The sequence below is a fragment of the Notothenia rossii genome, assembly GCF_949606895.1.
Source record: "Notothenia rossii genome assembly, chromosome: 3".
Taxonomy (NCBI): domain Eukaryota; kingdom Metazoa; phylum Chordata; class Actinopteri; order Perciformes; family Nototheniidae; genus Notothenia; species Notothenia rossii.
In genome coordinates this window covers 56,211,092-56,237,555 of record NC_136901.1, presented here as the reverse complement: position 1 = coordinate 56,237,555, position 26,464 = coordinate 56,211,092, and the positions used below count along the sequence as shown (strand labels likewise).

The following is a 26,464-nucleotide window of genomic DNA, read 5'->3' as shown; positions in this document are numbered from 1 at the left end:
GACTTTAATATGTTATGGAAAAAAAGTTACATACAATAAAAAAAACAGCTGCGGGTAAAATTTACCCGTTGGCGGTTCCAGTGTTAAGAATGCCTTGCATGAACATTTGTCAGGCTTTGTGTTTCCTAGCGGCAGTACATTCATAAAGTTTATTGATAATTTGTTTGTTTAAACATCTGAAGTGCAAATGGTGCTGCGAGCACAGGAAAAACTTTGTTGCATTGTTTGACATCAACACAATGATGTCATTAGTAAAAACTCCAGCTGGTAGAATATCAAAGTCTCTGCAGAGCACGACACATGGCCAAAAACACTGAGACCAAATGACCCTGACTGACAGTGTGACAAAAGCACTGTCAATGACTGACTCTGGGGTGTACCTGACCAAACCTGACTTGACAACCATACAGTGTGAGTGTGAATGAATGCCAGCATGTGATCAGTGTAACTGCATGATTATAAAACAATAACTAACCAAGCATGTTTTTGGACTAACATATTATTTTGGAGCTCCAAGGGAAACGAGAGGTTTCCTAAAAAATCCACAAAAGGGGGACACCGCACATGTGACCCGTTTCTAATCTACTTGATGATATTTTATTCCCACAGGAGTTGGCGGTTTGCAAAATGTGAAGCTCAAACTAAAATCTGAAGATTCTGTTTCTTTTAGGACTAAAAGAAGACAGGGGAAGTGATCATCATTGACTACACCGATATGATTAACAAACAACTTAAGGGGTTGGTATCAGACTTCTCCACGCAGGTTGCTGACGCCAAAGGGGGACCCGAGGAGCACGAGGCCAACACAGCGGAGTTCGTCTGGCTGAAGGTCATCAGGCCTAAGTGGCTTAGCCCCAGGTTCTCCGGCCCCCACCGAGTGACCCAGAGGACCTCTCATGCCGTCCGTCTAGGAGGAAAGGGGGACAACTGGTACCACTGAAGCCAGTGTGCGGTCAGGAAACCTCCGGCTAGGACCTTGGACAACATCAGGACGGACCTGGCTCTCGTCTAGGACTCGACCCGAAAGCCGCCATCAGTGGACTGGAGGAGCAGGATCCTGAGGACGCAGGCTGGGGGACATCACGAGGAAGCAGAGGAGTCTACTTCTCTCTGATCAGATTGATCAGTTCCACCATTGAAGGGAAGGCCACATCTCCCCCTCCCTATCAGTTGCCCTTGTTGGCGTATTCCTCTGAGGGGGAGGGGGGCCCTGATGATTCACCACACAAGGATACTGCTTTCTAGACCTCAGGTTACGCCTCTAATAGTTCCTTCACGGCCATGGAAAGTTGTGTTCTGTCCCCATGAAGGTTTTAAGTACTAGGTACACGGTGTGGATCTCTTAAGGAGAGATCCAAAGGGGGATTTGAAGTATTAAAGTAACGTGTTATAGCATAAAGTGTAATACAGTGTATTTCCGGTATATTCATTTTAATAATGTCCCATTTTAAGTAGAAGTAGATTAGCGCAAATGGTCTTCCACTTTTGTGTTATAATCAAAGGGTGGTTTTTTGGCTATTTGTGAGTAGGTAAGGTACAGTACAACCTGTGATTTCTGCCTTGATTGAAAAGATTACCCGTGGATAAGTATTTTTCAGAAAGTCAGCTTCTCAATATAACTATAATTGAATTACAGTTTGCAGATATTAGAAGAGCATGAGATGATTGAGTCACACACAGTTAAAGAGACAATGGTCTTTCTGAGTTATCAATGGATGTATTCATTCTGAGTGAGCTGACTTCGAGGTGAGAGGAAGTTCAGAGATGGCCTTAGGCTATAAGAACAGTTAACCTTTGTTAGTTAACTAATCCTATGGAGAACATATACAAGTATGGCTTTCATAAAGAAAGACATGTCACATTCGTGTGGTGAGCTGCATGATAAGATATGTGTGTGTGTTCATTACACTGACCATATGTCCTATATAATCATTGATCAACTATATCTGTATTTGTGTGTTATTGATTTCTCTGTTTTATTTTTTCATGTTGTGAGTGCTAAATTGCCACAACATTTTGGAGTAGTTGGTTTAAACGGTGTGTGTTGAAGATGTTATAGGGATAATGTGTGTGCGTTAAAGGGGAATGGGTGTGCGTTCTGTCATGACTCCAAATAATTGTTGGGGGACTGCCTGAAGGCAGAGGGACACACACACACACACACACACACACACACACACACACACACACACACACACACACACACACACACACACACACACACACACACACACACACACACACACACACACACAGGAGAAGGAGCAACAGATGGAATCAACAACTGCTGACTCATTGCCTGGGGCCCCGCCCAGAAGTGAAACCGGCCAATGGAGAACTGGCAACTCACTGGCTAACTCGCCCAGAAGTGAAATCGCCAATAACAAATAGCTAGAGAGGAGCAACCGACACAACTCCTCCCCACCTGTGTATAAATATTATGATATTTTGATGCTCGCGCCTTTTCTGACTGGCTGTTGTGATATGCATTATCAAACAGTGGTGGAATTGAGCCCGCAGTACTCTCTATTTTGTAGCTGCTGTTGCAGAGTGCTCTGTATTATGTATTGTTATTTTTTACCATTAAAACTGATTATTGTTTAACCTTTATCCTGGTGCTTTGAGTCCCCTCTCTTATAATTTGACCAGCTCATCATGCTCATCAAGGGACGCGCGGAGCCGAGGTGAACCTTCCACCACCGCCATTGGGTGGTGCTCCAACAATATGGTGAAATACATTCTTACAATAAGCGAGAAATTGATTTAACTCCTGTTTGACAATAATTGTGAATTTATTTCTCTCATTCGTCTTTGATCAGACCCCTGGTATACCCTAGTCAGCGCCCCTAGTTACACCAACCAGCGTACGATTACCGTACAGCCAATCACAACACGTGACGTCATTGGTAAGCGACGGACCCCGAACCATGGATGTATAATAAGAACTGGATACAGCGTGGGAGGCGGGGCCTCATTCATTTCTATGAGAGTTGCTCATTGGCGCATGATGATAAAATGGCCCAACTTTTGAGAGAGCGAAACGTCACAGATTACCCGGCATGCCTGAGAAGTACCCGTATGTGTGCTCATAGCGCATGAGCAACTTTAACCAAAACGCTCGTTCACATCAAGCACGTCAATTTGCGTACACGTAACAGCACCACGCGTTCATGACAGCATGGTAATGATTTGTTATTATGATGGATTTGATATTAACGAGGCGGCAGCTAGCGGCTAGCTAGAAATTATGCTAATGTAAACATCAATCGTTATGTACTTATATTACGCTGTAACATGATCTAGTGATATCCAAGCAACAGAGCTTAATTTAGCATGAAATAATTATTGCACTGTAATATATATATGTATATATATACTTTATATATATACAGTGCAATAAAATTCTTAGTGCAATAAGAAGCTACAGGGATGTTAATCTAACGTCGGTAATATTAACTTTATTTAATACAACATTTAAGGTACAATATTTAATCATACAGCCCATGTAGTATAATAATGAATTACAGCAAACATGTGCAATATATCCATTATTACAGCTCCATGGGATGGCAGTAAGACGATATGGGTCCGTTCTTATAGTGCATCCATCGGTAAAGATAAACGCAACTCACATTGGTTTCTCATACAGCATCTCTGTAAACTACTTGTATTGTATTCACTGAATTTCACTCTCTGCCTTTAACGGCTCGTTGTCGCTCCAATAGCTCCAGCCCCCACCCTCCCTGTGAGCACAGTGTGCTCTGATTGGTCGGGACCAGAAATGGGGTCGTTACAAAAAAAAAAGTAATATATTAAATATTACATATTGCTTAAAAAAAAAGTAATATATTACACTACTTCGTTACTCTCTAAATAAAGTAACTTGTTACTTTACTCGTTACTTTACTTGCAGGGCCGGCCCGCCCCTCCCTGCAGGCAGATCACGCAGACTGCTAAAGTTTTAAATGTTCTCTTTAGTTCAGTTTCCATTGTCGCATAAGACTGATCCAGATAGCTCCTGAATGTTTTCCTATCTGACCATGGCTGTCCTCTGTCTCCTGCTATCTGTATATTTTACGCAGTATATCTCTGCTCACGCTGTTGCGTCGGCGTGTTCTCCTGCGTGTTGGCCATGTGTTGCACTGGAACCCTGGAACCAGACTGAAACACACCGCTAAGACTTCAGCTGAGCACGTACGAACTGCACATGCGTGAGTGGCAATAACTCTCCTTACCAGCAGGCGGCGGTAGTGTGTATTCGTCTTCAAACCAGGCAACAACCGGGAAACAGAGAAGAAGAAGAGACTACATGATATAAACAAACAACAAATAGCTGTGCGTTTGCTTCACCTTAGCATGTGTTCTTTGCAGGTGTTTGTTGAGGTTTGATTATGACCGATTTTAGTAAGTAACAAAGTAACGCGTGTCGGGGCAATGTTAGTAACTGTAGGGTGATTACTGAATTATAAAAGTAGCGCGTTACACTACCCCGTTACCGACAAAAGTAATATTATTACAGTAACGCAAACATACTTTGTAACGCGTTACACCCAACTCTAGTCGGGACCATGCTGAACAAGTAACATGAACGTGCCGGGCGGCGCGGTCCCGTGGGTTAGATGCGCGTTCATAATGCAGAGGGAAATGACTCTCAGAATAACTTTATTAGCACATTTTTACAACTTGAGGAACAAATGTTTTAATAAGGGCTATACAAGTGTTCATACTGGGTAGTTTATTTAGTTTAAAAAAAATTATCCAACGATTTACAGACCACTCTTTCCCCATGTAAGTCAATGGGAAAAAGTATTTCCGGGCCTGGCAACCAAACGGAAGTGTAGTACCGCCGTTTGGCCACCACGAATATTTTCATCCGATTCCGGCGCACTTCCTGGGGGCTTGCCCCGAACAGATCTGGTAGCCCGAGCACATATGGTACTGACAACGGATAACGTCAGCGAACTAGTGCATTGCCCACTGCCTACCAGCCATGCCCAGACACATGGGGTCACGCCGGCCAATCACAAAGCTTTGATGCGTTCAAGTGCATTATTCTGGCACAGGAAGATTATGTTATAGGACATTAACGATAAAACTGAATATTGTTGTTCTATTTTTAGACACATCTCGCGATCGACTGGGAATCTTCTTGGATAAAGCCAGGTTCATATTCTTGTTTCATGTTGTTGACATATTAGTCAAAGGTTTGCAGAGCGAAATATCTTTGAGTTGTGCCATAAATCAGAAAATAATGCATTAAAAAAGTAATTTCCTGCATTTGTCTACTGATAAAGTGTGATATAGATAATGTACAGGCTTTCATATTGCTGTAGTTCACTAAATAGAGACATTAACGAGATGTTTGGAATTGAAAATGTCAGAAAAAGTGAAAGAATGGGAGATAAATATCCCCAAATCTCAAAATATTTATTATATTTTGTGTGTCTTTGTGGTCCTCTTTCAGTTGAGACACTGTAGGTGAAGGATGCTTCAGGAAAAGACCAAACACTGGATGTCTTTCAGTCACCAACATGTGTTTTCGAGACACTGATATTAACGGGGAAACCCTGCAGGACTCTAATGCATCGTCTCTGTCCCCTCACTCATTTGGGGGGGATTACCCATCAGCCCTGGGGGTGCAGAGGAAAGGCAGCGTTACCCCCCGTCTGCACGTTGTTTCTCTTTCAGAAACACAGAGGACTGTTTGTATGATGGGTTCACAGACACGCTGCAAACGGTGTCCGCCAAAAGTCGAGTCCAGTGTCTATGTAGTGTCATTTTTATTTGCTATAGTTTGGGAAGATTGAAAATCGGTAGAGAAAGTCAGCTAAGTCGGTAGGCGGTAGAAACATGTCAAAAGCGGTAGAATACCACCCAAATCGTTAGGGTTGGCAGGTATGGTGTGTGTGTGAGGTTAATTTTCAGTAGTACATTATGGGTGCAAGGTTTAATTCTCAGTTGAGTGTGTGAGGTTTTCAGTAGTGAATGTGAGAGGATTTCAATAGTGTGTGTGTGTGTGTGTGTGTGTGTGTGTGTGTGTGTGTGTGTGTGTGTGTGTGTGTGTGTGTGTGTGTGTGTGTGTGTGTGTGTGTGTGTGTGTGTGTGTGTGTGTGTGTGTGTGTGTGTGTGTGTGTGTGTGTGTGAGAGAGAGGTTAAATTCCAGTTGCGTGTGTATGAGGTTCATTTTTAGTAGCATGGGTGTGAGGTTTACTTTTCAGTTGTGTGTGTGTGAGGTGTTCAGTAGTGAATGAGAGAGTATTTCAGTAGTGTGTGTGTGTGCAAGGCCAGATGTTTTCAGTAGCGTGTGCGCGTCGTTAGTTGGAATTTTGGCCTACACGGCCCCTCATATAAAGGAGTGATCTGCGCATGTCCTAATGTTGAAAAAAAAGAATCATGTCCACGACCTTAGTTTTTTTAAGTTAGCTCACATCAATTACATTGAGTTAGGTAGGCTTTTCGACCCCGTATTACAGGTTAATTATTTAAACTGAGTGTTAATACAAGTTAATACAAAATAAGTAAGGCTTACTTATTCATTCTTATTTAACACGATGTTAGGTTTTACAGTGGTTATTGTACTCAGGAGGGGACATTGACAGAGGATTACTAGAAAACTACACAGAAAGTACTGCATAGTACTTGTGGGGGTATAGTTTCACTAGTACTGAGTCCAACAGGATCAATCTCACGAAGCACTAATGGCAACACAAAATAATTCCCTCATCAAACTTAGCAGCAGTGGCTTGATGTTGTTCTCAGTAGGCTTTGACAGAGTATTTCTCAAAAAATACACAGTAAAAGTACTTCAATGTATTGTTAGTAGTAGGCTTACTAATACAAAGTCAAACAGTATCAATTTCATTAAGAACTAATGGTAAAATTGTATTTTTTGTCATTCATTAAAGATAGCAGAACATGCATTATGGAGCCTACTATAGAGGGGACATTGACAGAGGATTAGTCACAAAGTAAACAGTAGGGCTGCAACAAACGACTAATTTGATAATCTATCGATTAATGAAACGATTAATCGATTATTCGGATCGTTAAGGTTTTAACTGTACGATTACTTTTATACTGCTTATCGATCCAGTCCTTTAACGGTAGGCTACTCTTAACGGTAAATTAACTAAACAAATTGTGAACAAAATTAGCATTGCTTTTTATTTAAATTAAATAAATAATATTTCACATAAAAAGAATTAAATAATCTGATGACAGAACTGTAAACAGAATAGCTGAAACTTTAACAAAATAAGATCAGTTACCTCTAATCATTAATCCATGTTTGTATAAATGACTAAACTCTGTGTGTTGCTGCTTGGGGAAGGCCCTTTTCTGTTCCAGCATGTCTAGCATGTTAGCAAATATTCAGCAATCTTACTATTGAACTGTTCACCTTTCTCTAAACTGCGATTTGACATGCGTCTGATCCCCATTTATTATCCAGGAAAACGGATTGATGGTGATGTCCTTTGAACCTTTTAAAACAAAGAGAAAAAACAATTTTGCACCAGGGAGCTTGCATTGCTGATAAATACAGCTGCTTTTTTATTTGCTTGCAGCAAAACACACACATACAATTGAATTGAAAAATATTTAGCATAAATATTTCAGTTGAATATCTCATCAGAGACAAACAGAGCAAAGAAATCATTTACAGAACTACAGAAATAAGTTTATTTTTCCTTATTTTGTATATGTGTACAACTCTAAATATGGTAAATAGTCAGATATGGATTTCTGTCCAGGATTATATTGTTCAAAAGTGAATTGTATTTCAGGGTATAAATTCCCCATTGAGACTTCAGTGAAGTGAATTACATTATAATGAATACTTTTGGCGTTTATTTCCATAAAGAAATTATGATTTTGGTTGTTGTTGTTTTCAAATCTTTGCTTTGTTGAAACGTTTCCCCTCAAGAGTATTTCAGGGAGCGGTGCTGAGGCTCCCTGCAGAGCTTTAGTCCTGGAAAACTCTTCCCCCTGATTGGCCTTAGCAGGGGTTGAAACTCTTCCAATGTGCAATAAGAATGATAATGGGCTTTTTCCACTCTTTTCTTTATGGGCTGTATCATTTTAGAGACTATTTGGAAAGAGTATGAATTTTGACACAGCTTGGCAAATCTGCATTCATGGATGTGTCCCTATAAGCTTTTTTTTCTTCTTTAGAAAACCAATTTTCTTCATGAAGGACATTGTGAGGATGGAGGTTAAAAAGAAGTATATTTATTGATTAAGGTTTTGTTCGCTTTTATGGATTTTCTTCCCTCTACCATAGGTCCTCTACCAGCTTTGTGAACTATCTTTATTTTCCCCTCTCTGCTCAAATGATTACATTCCTTTCACTCACGTTAAATGAGATTTATATCAAAATATCAATATAAATGTCAGGGAAAGTCCGAATTTACCCTGGTATGGTGTTCGGGTCTGTGGGACCCGTTTTCATTATTTAGGTAAAGAAAAATGATATGATAAAAAAAATGCAAACACCGTGGCCTTGGCTCATTTTCTGTGAAGAACATATATCAGAAAACATGTTCAATGACCAACCACTGTACACCCCCCCCTACACATGTATATTACATACAAGGTGTTCGGGTCCCGGGGCTAACAAAAGTGTGGACATTGTAGGTCCTGTCTGGGCCGTGTGTGTGTGTGTGTGTGTGTGTGTGTGTGTGTGTGTGTGTGTGTGTATGTGTGTGTGTGTGTGTGTGTGTGTGTGTGTGTGTGTGTGTGTGTGTGTGTGTGTGTGTGTGTGTGTGTGTGTGTGTGTGTGTGTGTGTGTGTGTGTGTGTGTGTGTGTGACTTTTGTGTTTCTGCCCCTGCCATTCTTGCACAAGGTTGCAACATTGTTGATAAATTCCCCTTTTTTACATATAATTGTAAAGCAATACATGATTGTCACTAAAAGCCTTGTCTCTACATTAAAATATAAAACATAATTGATTAATTAGTTTGAATAACAATTCAAGTTAGCTATTAAAGGCATAAAAAGACAGACATTTATAATTCTTTCTTTAATAGAAATGTTTCTTCTGCCCGTAAATTGTCCAAACCGGGCTTTTATGGATAAGCGCATTTTGAAAACATAGTCATTGTCCATGCCGGTTTCAGTTGGATTATTTGTCACAGTTGCTCCGATCAGATCGGTCTCCTCCATTTTGTAGATAATATTCACGACTTTTGAATCCACATAAACACATCGGCAAAATCCGGCTTACTTTGAGCATGTGTTTTAAACAGTTTAATCCCTTTGTGAATTGTTTCCACTTCCGCGCCGTCCTTTAATTTCTTCATACAGCGGGAATCCAAATGAATTAATCCTGATTCCAATAACCATCAAAGTCACTCCAATAGTGCTCCTTAATTACGCTTTCATCCTCCTTTAACAAAATACTTCACATTCATCTAGTTTGTGACAGTAGTTGTAGCATTTTTGCAACACCCCCTTGTGTGTGTGTGTGTGTGTGTGTGTGTGTGTCTGTGTGTGTGTGTGTGTGTGTGTGTGTGTGTGTGTGTGTGTGTGTGTGTGTGTGTGTGTGTGTGTGTGTGTGTGTGTGTGTGTGTGTGGGTGTGTGTGTGTGTGTGTGGGGGGGGGGCACAACTTCCAACAGGAGTCATTTGGGGGGGCTCTTGGGAAAAAAGGTTGGGAACCACTGATGTAGAGGAATAGGAAGAGATTTCAGAATGTGATGATCACCTTTCTGAGAATTCTGAGTCTGACAGTGACTTTGAACAAGACGATGAGATTGAGCATCAGCTAGTTATAGAAAAAAGACGAGCCACAGGACCAGCGGGCAAAAAAACAAGTATCACTTTAAGGTGGTTTGATACTTTTATGTGGCTATACTAGCATGAGGGAAATGATGGGTACATTTTGTAATTTCATCCAGTAGTAAAGAAAGGAAACATATTTGATTATTAATTCAGAGCAGTCTTTGAATTAATAAAAGTAGTTTAAATCCCCATTTTTTGTACATTTACAACAATAAATATGTGTGAGTGCATTCAGAGATATTGTTGTGGAGAGTCATTTATATATAAATCGCAAAATACATTTGTGAATCCTTCTGTGAGCATTTATTAATATTGAGACTGATCTGACTCCATACAGATGTTAAGTTCACATAGGAATGGTATCATTGACTTAAATGTTCAAATAAATGTTGCTCTTCTGTCTATATTGGTCATATGATGCCCCTTGACTGAAATGTTTCCTGTTCAATATCTCCACTGATTTCCTTAAACTTCTGGGATGAGAGTCCACATCACAATTTACACTAAACTGTAATTTCCCTTTCATCACTCACCTCAGCAATGGACCTCTCTCCACTGTCCCTGTGTTCTGCCTCTGACTCACTCTCAAGCGCCTAGATGTCAAGAGAGGTGGTGAAGTGATCATTATTTATTGAGCAGTATACTCTTTCACATTGAATCATAACAAGTCATACTGAACGTAAATACAACTGACTCTAAAGTAAGTCCCAGTCTGTGACATTGGACATTTTGAAGACTCAAAGTCCCAAGCAGTAGGTAGAATATTAGCTCTATGTAATGTGCACAGAAAATAAATAGTTAACTGAATACTGGGATGGAAATTGCCTATAAGCACTCAGTAAAACATAAACACACACAAAAAGCTTCTGAATGATAAGAAGTATAATTAAAACATGATGCACATTACCATTTTGAGAGAGAGTACCTTAAAGAACTCAGAAAATAATCTCTTATCGAACTGAGGCTCCAGTAAAACACACTGACTGCATCTCTACATGCCATCACGCTGTTTACATGAGCACAGAGAGATCGGGTTATTCATGTTCCCTGTTTACATGATAAATACTAGTGTAACGTCCGAGGTGTTAAGGCTTCAATGATACTTCTGTGTAACAAAAACTCAGGAACTTAGTACTTTTTGGAGCGTCCCAGATAGCGCCTCCGTTTATTATTGTACAGTCACACCACGCTCTCCTTCACCACACCAGGACAGACTGCGCATGCTCACAACACATGACCTCTCAACCCAATGCTTACACTAGTAACCTGGCATTTTGATGCCTTTTCTCATCTAAACTATTCAGTATTTGTATCTCTCTATCATGACATAAAGACGGAACTCCTCTCAAGAAGTGAGACGCTTTTGCCGCCGCCATCACTGTTAACTGATTAACTGCTACCAGCTGATGACTTATTTTCCTCTTCTTTGACATTTTTTTTCCTTATGGCCATGTTGTCTGGGGGGAAGAAAACATATCAAACCAAGAGATCGTCAGCTTTGATTTTTCCTGAACATTTGGTGTGTTTGCCTTACCTCTGCTACCGGCATCGCTTCATACAACAAATCTGAGCTGTCCAACTATGACAACACTCCTTGAACATGTGCGCGCTATGTGAGAATCTGCCTTGGTGCAAAGTAGCAGTGAAAACATGGTATGGAGTTTCATTGATTTGGGCATTCTCTCAATAAGCAAGTGGAATGGATTTGATAGTGAAGCACTGACAAAGCTCTACAAAGTGCGGCGAGTGGAGAGACCGATTCACGGACTTTCCACATGGTAAAAGTGGGGGAGTCTAAACTAATCATTTCAAAAAGTGGGGAGGACTTGTCCCACCCTCATATAATGGCTGCGACGCCCATGAGCCCAGGGGACCAGTATTCAACATCATGACCAGCAACTTACCTCTGCCTGGATGTAGGAGAACTGACTAAACACCCTGATACCTTCAAGACTTCAGTTCCAAGCTGACAACTGAGATCAAGAACCTGGTAACGCACCTCCAGACACTCCATACGTCTACTTCTGTTCCTGCACCGGTACCCAACCCAGCTCCACCTCAAGCCCCGTCACCATGCCAACAGCAGTTGTCAGGGGACTCTGATAATTGTCGCTTTTACTTGATCCTGTGAGTGCTCGCACTTTGAGCTACAGTCATAGTCGTTCTGGATGGAAGGTAGCCTGCTAATCTTTTTCCCATTCTCTCCGTAGAAGAGGAGAGCTTTATTGATTGGAGGTTAGCTAAAACAACTTTATTTGACTTCATATTTCGCCCTTGAACAGTATCATTAGAAGACATAGCTCCTTTTGGTTGTCTGTTTTACAGAGTCACTCACCGTACTAAGTCCCTACCACTCGTTATTACCAATGGCCAAACAAAATTCCTAAGTATCCATATTTTCCATTTTAATCAACATTACATTCATCCATTAAGGGTTATGTTTGCACAGGAAGTTGTCCACAGGGAAAATGTTGGGTTGGCACAGTGAGTGCTCATCCTGTTTGTTTCCTATCGGCCCTTGGTCCAGAGACTCTGCCTTCCTGCCCTGTGTTTCATGAAAATCTTTCTCTGGCCACTTCTACTGTCTCAGACCTTGTCAAACTTTGCTGATTTCACCACGGTTCCACCTTGCTATCTGGACCTCATCTGGAACTGTTCAATTAATCTCAATCCACCCTTCTGCTTCCTCTCCAATGCTATGAGTGCCCCATTGACTTACTTGCTGGAATTTATCCCTCAAGAGACACATATATTCCCTGTCAGCCCCCAAGAGGGAGGCAATTATATTACCTATAATATTGACCCAAGCTTGCTGCTGGGATAAATTGTCTTAACCCCTTGGCTGGGGCGGGATATTTTTTAACAAGGTTAAGATGCTTTGTCTCTACACAGGCCTGGATGAAATCACTATCAATAAAATGCACAACCTATGCAAGAAGCTAAGATAGTAGTCGTTACGTGTACCTCATAACGCCTTTTGGCAACACCAATGACTCCGCTTTTTTCCATGCTCTGCTTGAAAATGTTTTCTGTGACATGCTGAACCAGTTTATCTTTGTGTATCTGGAACATCTTTATATTGTCCCTGATAAGAGGTGGTACATTCAGCCTGCCAGCCAATGCTTGCAGCACCTGCTGGTCAACCCATTGTCCACTGTATCTTTTCTGGGTTTCCTCATCTTTGAAAATAACATCCAGATGGATCCATCCAGGGTCAGTTATGTCACTAAGTGGCCTACCCCTGAAGTTGCAGTATAGTACATTGTTTTCTGGTCTTTTCCGATCTTGCCAATTCCTTCCTTTCCTAGATATTGTATCCAGTGTGATCTGTCCCCCCATTGCCAGTTCATCTTAGTACCTCAGTGTCTAATATTCCAGCAATTATTCCTAGAGTTTGGTTTCCAGCTCTTTTTTCTATTCTGTTTTGTTTCATGACCCTTCCTTTTTTCTTACTCCTTGTCAGTTTTGGTTGTCTTACCCTCTTCTCTCTTGCTGTGTGCATGCAGACTGGGAGTCAGTTAGCTTACGTCTTTACTGTTATCTGCATGAACAGTTTCTAATCCTTGCAGGAAACTAGAATGCAAATTGAATCCAAATTGAAGTAGATTGTGTTGCCTTAAGCATAGAAAGAATATCAAAATTAGTAGTATGTTGATTTATCCACTGACACACATTCAGGATTGAACAAGTAGACAACAATATTCACGATCAGAATAAGAAATCCTTTAGTAGTCCTACAGCAGGGACATTTACATTATTACGGAAAAAGTAGCAAAGCAGGTAAAAAAAGGCATGCAATAATACAGAGTAAGCTAACATATTAATATAGAAGAAAGGCACACATTACTGAACCAGTAACTTTAGATTGCGGTAATAATGTCAAGATATGGTATAAGACTGGAAACAGGAGCTTCTGAGATCGACGTGTTTTAATTGCATAGAAAACCAAAGTCTGTCATTTCCCGAAGTCTTCATAAGTCACAGATATTACATAACTTGCATCATTTCCTGTGATTGACTCTTAGACATTGTGTTTTCTAATTTCTCAGAAATTAAACAATGGTAATATAACTGTTCCGTTTGCTATCTGCAGCTGGTATTGTTAACATGTTCTTGAACCTTCCTGAACCTTAAGCAATTGTTCCAAATAACACAATGGTGTATGTGCTGAAGGGAAGTTTGCCGCAAGGTTTCTTCATACGGATAGAAATATATGTGTTTAATCAATACAACTCGATATAAGATATATTTATACATCGCAAATGTTATTTAATTATAAAACCAGAATGTGTTAAATACAAGCTCAACACAGTGTCAGCCATCTAAAAAATGTGCTATAAACAGCAGCAACACAGGTTAGTCATATTTACAAGGTAGAGGACAGTTGTGGCAGATCAACACTGTTTTGCTTTTTGGATTGAAACCAAATTATATTAGAGAACATGTTCACATCAATGAGGCAATCTGTAAGCATTTGGAATGATGCAGTGTGGAAGACAAAGCGGTCGGTGTTTAAAGGGCAGAAGCGGCAGGTGGAATCCTGTGGCCCCCCACGTTAAAGTTGATATTAAATACTCCACAGATATGACACTTCAACATTATTCTTGTAAAAAGTCCTGTTAAATCGATAACACTGGTCTGAAGTCTATTCATCATTGAGAAAATGTCCTAAAGCACGAATATTGGTTACAGTTCAAACACAATTTGCAATTACCTTAATTAATTAAGTGGGTTGGAAAGATAAAAAACAACATTAGGGGTCTTAACTGTCCGTCACTATGCAGTTCATTTGTGTTGGTATGTAGTCATTTTTTGTTTGTTTGATGTAAAAATGTGTGTCTTTGTGTCACTTTAAAGTTATTTTGAATCTCTTTGTTGACTTTGTGTCTCTTTATAGTTCCATTGCTTTCCGTTAATGGTATTCTTCGCTTTTTTTCTACTCTTTATTGTCATCATGAGTCTTTATCTGGTCGTTTTGTTTTTCTTCGCAGTCATTTTGTGTCAATTGGTTGTTGTTTTAAGCCGTGTCAGACTGTCCCGAAATTGACACCAGAGGCCTGTACTACGAAGCTGGATTTTCCTAACCTGGATATGTTTGAGTTAGCCGGTTAGCCTAATCCAAAACATACGCGCTGCCGCTAAGCTGTACTACGACGCTGGTTATCAAGTGGATCGCTATCTAGTTAGGTGCGCGTTCACATGAAAGGGGTGGTATTTGGAGCATTCGACCAATCACAAACATGGAGAAGCACACTGACAGCGCAGCGTCATACTTCCTGAATTAAAAGTCAACTATAATATTAGACATATGAAGAAGTTAAACTTTAAACATCCATGACTTAAACACTTTATCCAGGATAAAAGCCACATAGTTGCACCTGCAAGGTGAATACAGCTGGTAAAAGAAAAAGTTTTTGAATGCGTACATTAACAGGTTTATGATATCCCTGCCCCGTCTAAGACAAGAGTGGATCTGACTTTAATTACATTTGTCTCGAGTGTTTCGTCAACTTAATATGTTGCTTAAAATAATACTTCTGCATACAGTATGTGACACTGTGAGTGTTGCACGGCCAGATACGGCTCAGCTGACTCAGATAAGGAAATATATGATACATTATGATGTGATATGCCATGGACTGTACTTAATGTTACTTTGATCCGGTTACATATGTTGTGGCAGATATTTAAAGAGCCTGTGACACGAACCCAACAACTGTTGTGCAATGAAATAGTGGGCTACTAGTAATCTCGAACCGTCAGTTTAAAAAAGAAAAAGCGATACCGTTCCGATAAATATCAATAATTTCGAACATCGCGGGAAAATTCCTTCGACTCATTTTGAGGTTTTGGGGGAAGCCGGAAGTGACGTCAATGCGGGAAGGCTTCACTGTGCGGCGAGAGAGCCAAACACGGACAAAGTGTGTTGTCATGCGTAGAAATGGTGAATTACTGAGTTTAGGCACGTTAATAACGTTTTAATGAAGTTGACCACAGTATATTCATATTTGTCAGTGCTTTCATGTCAATTCGGCGAACATAAACATAAATGATCGTGGTGAAGATGATGATTAAATTAGGATTACAAATCGGTAGTGAGAGCTGCTGAATTTCCTCCCGTCGGATGTGATATAAAAACAAATTGATTATTTTTGTAAACTCAAGTGGATGAAACTACATTTATTCGTGCTTTCATGTCAATTTGGCGAACATATGATACATTAAATGATCGTGAGGATGATGATGTAAAAATATTTTGTTTGAGCCGGTCTGCATTTCCTGATGAGAAAACAAACCTTAGCTTTTTGTAGTTGTAGTCAGTGGTGTAGTGGGCGTTGGACGCGGGGGTACGCCGTACCCCCACTTATTTGAAGCATGATTTCTTTTTTAAATAGTCTAATACATCTAAAATCATTGCCAGTGTTATCAGTTGCAAGTGTGTGTTTGTTGTAATAATGACAAAAACATAATAGGCAGATTTCACAGTAATTATAATAAAAACGTAGCCCAAGCATTTATGCAACTTGATTTGAAGTGTGTGTGTGTGAGGGGCAGAACTGTGTGTGTAGGGTGACCAGGTGTCCCGCACTGTGCGGGACTGCACACACAGCATTTTTATTATTTGTCCCGCGTCCCACACATTGAGACTATGTTCCGCATTTGAGTGATAGTCGCGCAGAAAGGCCGGATCGGTTCGCTGACAGCCGGCACCGCCCTTTATTATTATATTGTCTAAACGGCATCATGTAAGTTGCGCTGACAGGCGACACAGAGGTCCCCAAGCCCCCCCCCCAGTTGACAGTTCACGAGCGCGTCCATAGTGTCTCCCGTCCACCCACCACCCCGTCCACCCAGTTAAACATCCCCACTACACCACTGGTTGTAGTAGTACACCAACATGGATTAAACATGTGTTTTCTTTTTACCACAATGTTGGGGAAATTAATGGATAAAATGCACGGATTATTATTATTATTATTATTATTATTATTATTATTATTCCCACTCCGATCGGGACACTAGGTCCACCGTTTCCCCGCAGCGAGGCTCCCCCCGTTGACAGTTTACGTGGGCTGGGCTGGGTGCAGTGGCGGACTGGCCATCGGGACGAATCCCGATGGGCCGGTACCGAAGTGGGCCGGTCGGATAAGTCACTAGCACATCCCCCACTTCCCCCGTTGACAATTTACTAGTTGTACCGAAGTGGGCCGGTCGAGAGTCCCGGGCGGAGTTTTAGTCCCAGTCCACCACTGGCTACATGACCGTATGACTGCCCATATTGACGCACCTAATTCCTAAACTTCTAACAGATACAAAATAAACCGATCATTCAGCCTCATATGAGCTCTCAGACACGTTAAAAATTAAACTGTCATCGCTGTCTGAGCTTGCTGCTGTGTGCGCCATCGTGCGTTTACATGCAGATGCTGGGATCCTGAACGGTGCAGCTGGAGCGCTGTGCCCGCATTGACGTCACCCATAATTTGGCGGGACTTGAAGAATCCCCGAGAAGATCCAGGAAATGGTCCACATTGAAGGGCAGATTAATGGTTATCAAAGTACAAATATCCAAAATCAGTTCAGTAACGGTTTTCAAGGGGACAATATTTACTCAAATTGATGGGTTTGGATGATGGGGGAAAATCGTGTCACAGGCTCTTTAAGTAAGCTTTCTTAACGCTAATGTTATAATAGTCAGATTGCTCTGAACATGGGAGGTGATATTTTATTAATGTTCACGTTCACACAGTCTGTGATTTTTGCCGGCCGTCTTTCCTGCAACGGCAGCGTTTCTGTATTTCCTTTCTCCTGTAATATGACTTCATCGCTTTAAACTCCGCACACTGAACTCTGATTGGTCAGCATGCAGTGCTTTCACTGAGTTGAGCTCTTAGCCTGCAACCTAACCTGCTCCGGGGTAGGTTAGCCGCACAGCATAAGTTACCATGGAGATCTAGCCTGCTAAAAAGAGAACCAGCTTCCTAGGACCGGAAAGCCCGAGCTTTCCCTGAAGTTAGCCGGCTAAGCAAAAATCTAGCTTCGTAGTACAGGCCTCAGATGTACAGATGTAGCACTCCAGATAGGACTCACATAGGTGTGTCCCAACCAAAAACCCAGCGGATCCCAGTGGCTGGGGGTGTTGCCAAATTGCTAGAGGGCGTTGCCAAATGTCCCCATTTGTTCAATTACAGGATTTCACCATGAGATGGCGCTTCATTCACAAATACACAAAGACAACTGGTTGTTGTAGAACCTAGTCTGTTTGCAATGTTTGCAGCTCTGCAGTTTTGTTAGTTGAATACTGTATAATTTAATCATCACTTATTTGTTATGGTTTTCACAGGCTACTATAATGAAAAAACATCAATGTTTTAGATCAAATAAAGTATATACCGTAATTTTCGGACTATAAGGCGCACCTGAATATAAACCGCAGCATCTAAATTGAATGATGTGTCCATATATAAGCCGCACTGGACTATAAGCCGCAGGTGTTTTAATGTTTAATTACCATATGTAAGGGTTCGTGCACAGAGGGGATTGTCGGGAAAGAGATGGCTGTTTGAGGAAGCTCCCATTTATTAACATTTCAACAAACAAGTTGCATATTTGCATAACGTATTCAAGTGTTACCATTTAGTGCAATAGTAGCTACAGAACATGTACTGTGCTGTGTAAACTGTACTGTATCACATAGCGTTTCAGACACACAAACTTTTCATCTTTCAAACTTAAACGGTGCGCTCCCAGCGCACGTACCGGCAGTGATCTACAGCAGTGGTTTTCAACCAGTGGTATGGGGACAAACTGTCTCGCTCTCGTAATGTCTGTCTGTCTTGCTCTCGTTCTGTCTCTCGTACCACTCTCGGTTCCACTTTTACTTTTGCGCGCTACCTTTTCCTGCTGGAGCCCGCCGCTTAAAGGTGGGGGGCGCGGACCGGCCATAGAGCCCATAGAGTTAAAGGTGGTGGACTGTAACCTGTAAAATCCATAGATTTAGGAGGTCCCCTAGTGGCCATTAGCTTTAAAAATCCATAGATTAGCTGCACCGTTATATAAGCCGCAGGGTCGAAAAATGGGGAAAAAGGCGCGGCTTATGGTCCGAAAATTACGGTAGTTTGCTTTATGCACTATATTTTTTGTAATATTGTTGGGGTGTTTTTACACATTACAGTAGATTGAAGTAAATCAACTTATACATTAAGATAAGATAAGATAAGATGGACCTTTATTAATCCATGTGGGGAAATTCAGTAGTTCAAACAGCAACAGAGTAAGAGTGAAAAACAGGATAGCACAGATTCACACAGATTAATAAAATCAAAAATAAGATGAGCGATAAAAATAAAAATAATAATAATGAGAAACTATGAAATAAGAAATGAATAAAACTAAAATGTAATTATCATATCATATATTATAATGTATTGTATTATTAAGTAATATCATACATTAACCCCATTATAGCAGATGCCACATTTAAGCATCAATAATTAAAACAGAGTATTTCTAAATACAAGTTGTAAAAATACTTATATGTATTTAATATGAATATAACATAATGATTAATTTCAGATGATAATACTTTTCAGGGTTTGGTCCGGTCTGACAGCGCTTAGCTCTCTGCTGCAGAGAAGATCACTGCTGCTCTAAACAAAGTCAAAAATCCTAAGTCCAAACGGAATAAATATAATTAATTATTATTAATACGTTAAGTCTTGTTCATTGTTTTTCACTTTTATTAAATGTTTGATATTTCTGGCACAGACCCTTTCATACCGGCAATGCGCGATAGAAACAACAGAAAGTGCGACTGGCAGTGTTAATTTCGTCAACGAAAACTATGACGAAAAATGCTTGTCAATGACCTTTTTTACATGACTAAGACGAGACGATGACGAGCTAAAAATAGATTCTTGATAACGAAAACTATGATGAAATGTATATTTAGTTTTCATTGATGAGACGAGACGGGACTAAGATGTTAATGGTGCACTATCGGACATTCAAAATGCAGCATATTTTCACCCAAGTGTCCATCTTGTCTGTCAAAATGCATCAAACTTGCAATATCATTATTTCCGCTCTCTTCACTCAAGAAGATCGATCTCCCTGTGTCTCTCTGTGTGCGGGGGGCGGGGCCTAACAGACACGCTGCATTGGCACACAGAGATCTGCCGGGAACGGAGCGTTCAGAGAGTATAGAGACACATTTTGACTAAAAGTGGACTAAAATGTAATTTTTCATCAACGAAAAGTTGACTAAAACGTTTTGAGTTTTCGTCGACTAAAACTAGACTAAAACTACGAAGGATAGGAATGACTAAAATGTGACTAAAATTAATAACCATTTTCGTCTAAAGACTAAGACTAAATCAAAAACAGCTGCCAAAATTAACACTGAAATATGCGAACACAAACCTACAAACTGGGGGTTGAGAGATCACAGGAGGGAGGGGGGAGAGCTGTGGAATGTGACCATCCCCCTTGGGAGACTTACTCCCAAGGGCGCTGCCCCACATTTTCGCAGCAGCAGATGCCGCGGAAAACTGTACAAATCCCGTTTCAATAATTCCCCTCTACTCTAAAGTCGCATCTAAAACGCGATCTGATCTAGCTGTGTATATTTTGTTATTTTTTATTGTTATATTCAATCTCACTAACTTCAGGCATGTTTGAAGCTTGTAAAGGGAAGATGACAGCTCTCACTCGCCACTCTGCTGTTCCTCAGCGCCGCTCCCCCTCCCTCCCGCTGAAATTATGAATGTAAGGGGTGTAGTAATCATAGATAACACGGCAGGGTCCGTTACAGTTTGTTTTTATCTGATTTCAAATAAGCAAAGTCTTGGCTTTCAGAATATTAAACTTGTTTCGGCAAATTCAGATGATAAATAGGCCAACAACTTTGAAGCTGGTAACGGCATAATTACAAGCGGAGAATGGAGTAATTTAACGTCACTGCAGGCATAACAACAGCCGGTGTTTCTCGTGAGTGTTTTCCCCAGGAAACAAACACAATACACACAAACGCAAACATACACAAACACACACGTATACACGTGGCGCGGAAACCTGTACAAATCCCGTTTCAATAATTCCTCTCTACTCTAAAGTCGCATCTAAAACGCGATCTGATCTAGCTGTGTATATTTTGTTATTTTGTATTGTTATATATATTCAATCTCATGAGCTACACACATTTTTTAAGCTTGTAAAGGGAAGACCACAGCTCGCCTCTCACTGGCCACTCTGCTCTTCCGCAGCGCCGCTCCCCCTCCCTCCCGCTGAAATTATGAATGTAACGCATAGTAATCATAGATAACACGGCAGGGTCCGTTACAGTTTGTTTTCATCTGATTTCAAATAAACAAAGTCTTGGCTTTCAGAATATTAAACTTGTTTCGGCAAATTCAGATGATAAATAGGTTTGAAGCTTGTAACGGCTTAATTACAAGCGGAGAACGGAGTAACTTAACGTCACAACAGGCATAACAACAGCCGGTGTTTCCCGTGAGTGCAGTAATCCAAACGAAAATATCTTCCCTCCGTAGTATTTTGATCATTTGCTCCGCTAATAATCAATCAGATCGATGGATTCCAGAGAAGAGAAACACTTTAAAGGCCTTTTTCTCAAAACGATGACTCTGTAACAGTCATTATATAATGTGACATATTTTGCTTAATATTTGGAGTACAAAAACAATCCTGATATCATTAGAAAGCTAGGAATCAAAATTTGTCTTCGGGTTAATGCGACTGATTTCGATGGAGCAAGTCACTTTGCATTAGGTAAAATAAAGCAGGCAGACATAACAGGAAGAATATGTACATTTTAACCCAATCAAATAGGACATTGTCACACCATGCAAATGTATCCATGTAAATTACAACCAATAAAAAAGCCTAGATTTGTTTATTTGTTACGTTGTTTACTTTATTTGTTACGTTTTTCTGTGTGTGTCAGCCGTTAACCGAGAGATAGAAAGAATATATACACTTGCAAACATGTCAGAAGAACCAGCGCAGAAGAAAACTAAATACAGTCAATCTAAACTTAAATTTAACAACTGGAAGGTCACATCCCTGACATCCACATCTCCGGAGCCTGGACCTTCTTCAAACAGCGAAGCCAGATGAACCCGAAAGCAGCTCTGCAGCTGCAGAAACTATCAAAACCGCCGCCGCCCCCACCGCCACCGTTATTGAACCACAGGCTGGTTCCGACTGCATGAAGGTTTGCTGTCAGGACATTGAGGCGGGTAAAGCAGTACAGCTAACTATCGGAAAAAAGGAGACCGCTAGTAGATTATTTGGGCAAAGAGAAGGTACTTCAACGCAGAATGGTACAAAAACAGAGAGTGGTTAATTATTTGCAAAACCACTAAACGATTGTGATACATTGCGATGTTAACAACCTCATGATAACCTCATATTTTTTTACTTAGGATCATACCTGTGTTTAGTCTAGAAAAAGGTAAATGTGTGCATTTTATTATAAAGTTGTGTATATTTACAGACTGTTGCAAACACTAAGAAGCTTATAAACATCAGGTTTAAAACTAAAAGAGCTTTACAAAAAAGTAACACAATTAAAGATGTTTGGAGTTTTATTTGAGTTATTCATTTACATTTTTTGTCAAAGAGATGCTGATTTGAAACCGTTGTTAGGCCGTTAAGGCATTTCCTGTTTCTGCCGGAGAGAGGGGAGTTTGTCCCAAAGCTTGCCGCTGTATTTACTTCCTCCATCTGACAGGAGGGAGCCTCATGTGTCACTCCACGGAGTTCACTCCGTCACGGAGGGGGAGTTTGTAGGGGTAGGGTGTAGGGCGTGGTTTGGGATTGGGCCATACACACGCACTTTTTTTGGCCCCCCCACTTCTAAAATGAATCCGGCGCGCCTGCTTACTCCACACATTCCGATGGCCAATTATTATTAAACAAAGAGTTTGCAACATACAGCATAGGCAACATGGGGGGTGGGGGCTTCTCAAAAGAAAAAATGCAGATATAATTCACTCTCTCGCCTCCTTGTTATCTCGAGCTGAGCGCTCATTGGTGGTTTTTACCCCGTGCTGCTGATGAAACTCTCCATTGGCTCGGCAAAAGTTTGTTGTTGTTTTGTGTCAGTTTTACGTCGCCACGTCCATTCACATTTTTCATCATTGTTCCACAATGTTTATAATGAAATTAATGTCCATATATTTTATACTCTACTTGCACTGCTTACCGTTTCCATACTTTATATATCTTAGCATATTCATACACACTGTTAATACTGCTCACAGGCTGCTGTGTATATCTAGTGTATTCATACCCCTCACTGTTTATTCATAATTCAATTCATTCTATATTTTATTCTGTAGATTGTGTACATTACTTTTCACTTTACTGCTTGTTGCACTCCTGGTTAGAAGCTAAACTGCATTTCGTTGTCTCAGTACCTGTAATATGTGCAATAACAATAAAGCAGGCATCTTTATTGTAGCCTCAACAATCAAGTTCTAAGTAGTGCAATATTAAATAAAAACAACTACACTCTTTTGGCAGTGTTGTGGTGCCGAGAGATGGGAGTCGGAGGCGGGGTATCAAAGCTACAAACTAGACTTTTATTTAGCATCTGAAAACCATTGTAAACAACTTCATGCCCGGGAAGTGAAGACAGGCGGAAACAAGAAGTCCGGTTCACTAAAATGTCCCTGCAGAACAATACACCAACCCATAGATCCGTGGGTGAATAATGTCAATCACCACAGTGTACACATTAACAACAACTACACTATTTTGGCAGTGTAACAATTAAACAAGAACTACACTCTTTTGGCAGTAACAATTAGATAAATAATAAACGGTCAGACTGACACTGAAGACAAACAAACTATTTTCAGCAAGTGTGACAAGTGACATGTGGCGATTTAAAAAAAATCGTTTTTTGGCTGTTTAGCTTGTGTTGCTACATCTGGGTCACTGCCGGTGGTTGAGACGGTGGGGTCTTTGGCGACTAGTTTTATAGCCCCATGTACATTAGTTAGGTGCTTCAGGAGATTGGCATTGCTGTTATTCGATGTGGACAATGCTTTCTGTCCTGCACACAGTTTACATTTGACCCTAATATTTTGTGCGTCCTTTATTCCCACAAATTGAAAATAGTGGTTATATCTCCAAGTTGTAAATGCGCTGCTGCTCTCGCTGATACTTGCATCTGCCATAGTGTGTGTGCTGGTGGTGGGCGTTGCCGTGTATGTGTGTGTGTTAGCCTTAGCAAGTGTTTGCGTGTCTGTGTATTTTCCCCATAAGGCAAGACCCGCCCAACTCTGCCTCTGATTGGCTTACCCTGAAATGTTACCCCACGTTAACCAATCATCACTCCTCTCTGGTCACTTTCACTTTTCCATGGTACTGTGAGAGGACATCGCTGTATTCGCCTGTAAATTACATCCGCAGGGAGATTCGGTTCAATCACATAATGTAACGCAGTAACGCACCCATTTAAATCACAGTAACTATAATGGCGTTACTGAATGGGAATAGGTAACTAGTAACGTTATTAGTTACCGCAAAAGGTAGTTGCGTTACAGTAACGCGTTCGTTTGTAACGCGTTAGTCCCAACACTGGTAAACACACACCTGATCACCTGAGAGCTGCCGTTTCATTCAGAATGTTTAAAAAAAAAACAATGGTCCGATTTTAACAACTCAATGTGTGATTGTTATAGCAGTAATATTAGACACTAATAATACAGTAAACTATTAACACTACATATTATTGTTTGCCCGTGGGATTAGGATTATCGGAGCCGTGCTGCATTTTCCTCCGGTCGGATGTGATATAAAAACAAAGCGATTATTTTTGTTGTTGTAAACTCACGTGGATTAAACTGCATGTATTAGTGCATTCATTTAAATTCGCGAACATATGATACATTAAATGATCGTGAGGATGATGATTGAAAATTGTTTGTTTGAGCCGGGCTGCATTTCCTGATGAAAAAACATAGCGATGGTTTTTTACTTACGCCAACGTGAATTAAACAACATTATTTTGTTAAATAAAAACATGGTGATGTTTTGTAAATGATTACATGTCTCTTATTTAGCACAGAGTATGATCCTATCAGTGACATATGGATCTTAACAAATATCCGCTATATCAGATTCCTGTAGATCTATCAGCTGTTTATTTCACATGAGTTCCACTCAGGCAGCTTTTTAATCACGGCTCCCCCTGGTGGATCCATGATCCATTGCAACTGGTTTCATTATAATTACTTTTATTTATCAAGGGGGCATATCAAGTCCTGCGGGGGGTTTTCCTTTTCAGCAGGGGCCCACCCCGTGCAGATCACGGACCCGCACGGGTAGGCGTCTGAAATTAAGCGCTACATCTGTACACACGATAAATGAAATGTTCAAATTCGGGCCATTCGTGAGGGCATCTTAAGCCATCGTATGACCGCCGGTGGAGTTTCTCAGGCTCCGGCAGCAACTTCATGAGCGGTGGCAAAATCTTTGGTATGCCAAAAAAATTGCCGAAAGACCTTGCGAAGGTTCATTTTCGTGTTGAATTTGTGTGTTCATTTTGCCCTTCGTAAGGCCAGCGTGAAGGCATCTTGTCAAATCGTGTCATCTTCGTCTTTACTTCGTGTGATCATCGGTGCCATTGGGCATTTTTCGCCTCACGAAGAGAATACGAAGGAAACAAGAAGCTGCCCAATTGTCTTAGGAATGTAACACGACTACGTGAAGCCCTCGCAATGCCGTCGTGTAGCCATCGTATTATAGTACGGTGACATCGAGATGGGACCACGGTGTGCAATGTTTCCTTGCAGATCGCTTCTCTGGTTGTTTTATTGCACAACAAAATCATGTAAACATATTCTGTGAAACTGAAAAGGATATTACATTGTTTTTGTTACTTCCTGTTTTATTTAGATGCTTTTATTTTGAAGGCGAGTTTACGCTGTTGACAGGAAGTTGTTGTTGCTATTGCTTCCATTAGGCTTCCATTAGGCGCACTGAACAGCTGTTTGTGTGCTTTGGGGATGGTGTGGCCGGTAAAGCTCTGTCCAATAAACTGGCTGACAGAATGGCTCTGCGAGTGCGTTAATCATGCCTATGGACAGACGGGGAGAGCCTTCCCCACTTTGGTCCATGCACACTCTACACGGGCTGAGACTGTGTCAACAGCCTTGTTCAACGGCGTGAATATGGAGGACAAATGCACGGCGGCGTCTTGGTCTACGCCAGGCCCATTCATAAGGTTTTATCTCTTGGACATGTCTGGCTCCTTCTCATCGTCTGTGCTTGCAGGGGCAATAAATGACTGGTGAGAGGGGGGGGGGGGGCTGTGAGTCAGTTGGTATCTGACCACCCCCTGGGACATAGTGCACTTCCCATGCTCCTTAAGGACTCAGGAAACATGGTGCGCAGTACACTCCGTACACATTGCATGCACACTCTACACGAGGTAAGCGTGTGTGAGTGTGCTCTATCCAAGCTTTGGGGTGCGGTGGCTGTTAACCAAAGGCGGGTCAGGGGCAGTGTGGTGGGTCTATGTTGTTGGACGACAGGGCGTTTATCCATCAGCCTGTGTAAGATATAAGGGGGGTTACGTATTGTAACCCTAGTTATATAAGCACAGGCGGAGCCCTGTACAAAACATGTCGGGCATTGTTTCTGATACAGC

The 26,464-nt window shown here is 41.0% G+C and overlaps 1 protein-coding gene across 5 annotated transcripts in view; it reads right to left on the bottom strand.

The window, feature by feature from the left end:
- The window catches only part of LOC307031643 (uncharacterized protein), a 144,621-nt gene that overhangs the window by 8,425 nt on the left and 109,732 nt on the right, over nucleotides 1–26,464 (bottom strand). For 2 of the 5 annotated variants that reach the window (XM_079668919.1, XM_079668920.1), the window contains one exon: nucleotides 7,400–7,481. The exons of 2 other annotated variants lie outside the window; for them this stretch is intronic. In XM_079668919.1, the coding sequence (XP_079525045.1) occupies nucleotides 7,400–7,481 (82 nt within the window). Of the gene's footprint in view, nucleotides 1–7,399; nucleotides 7,482–10,313; nucleotides 10,374–26,464 lie in introns of those variants that run through there. One more of the 5 variants, XR_013806037.1, reaches the window with a different exon arrangement.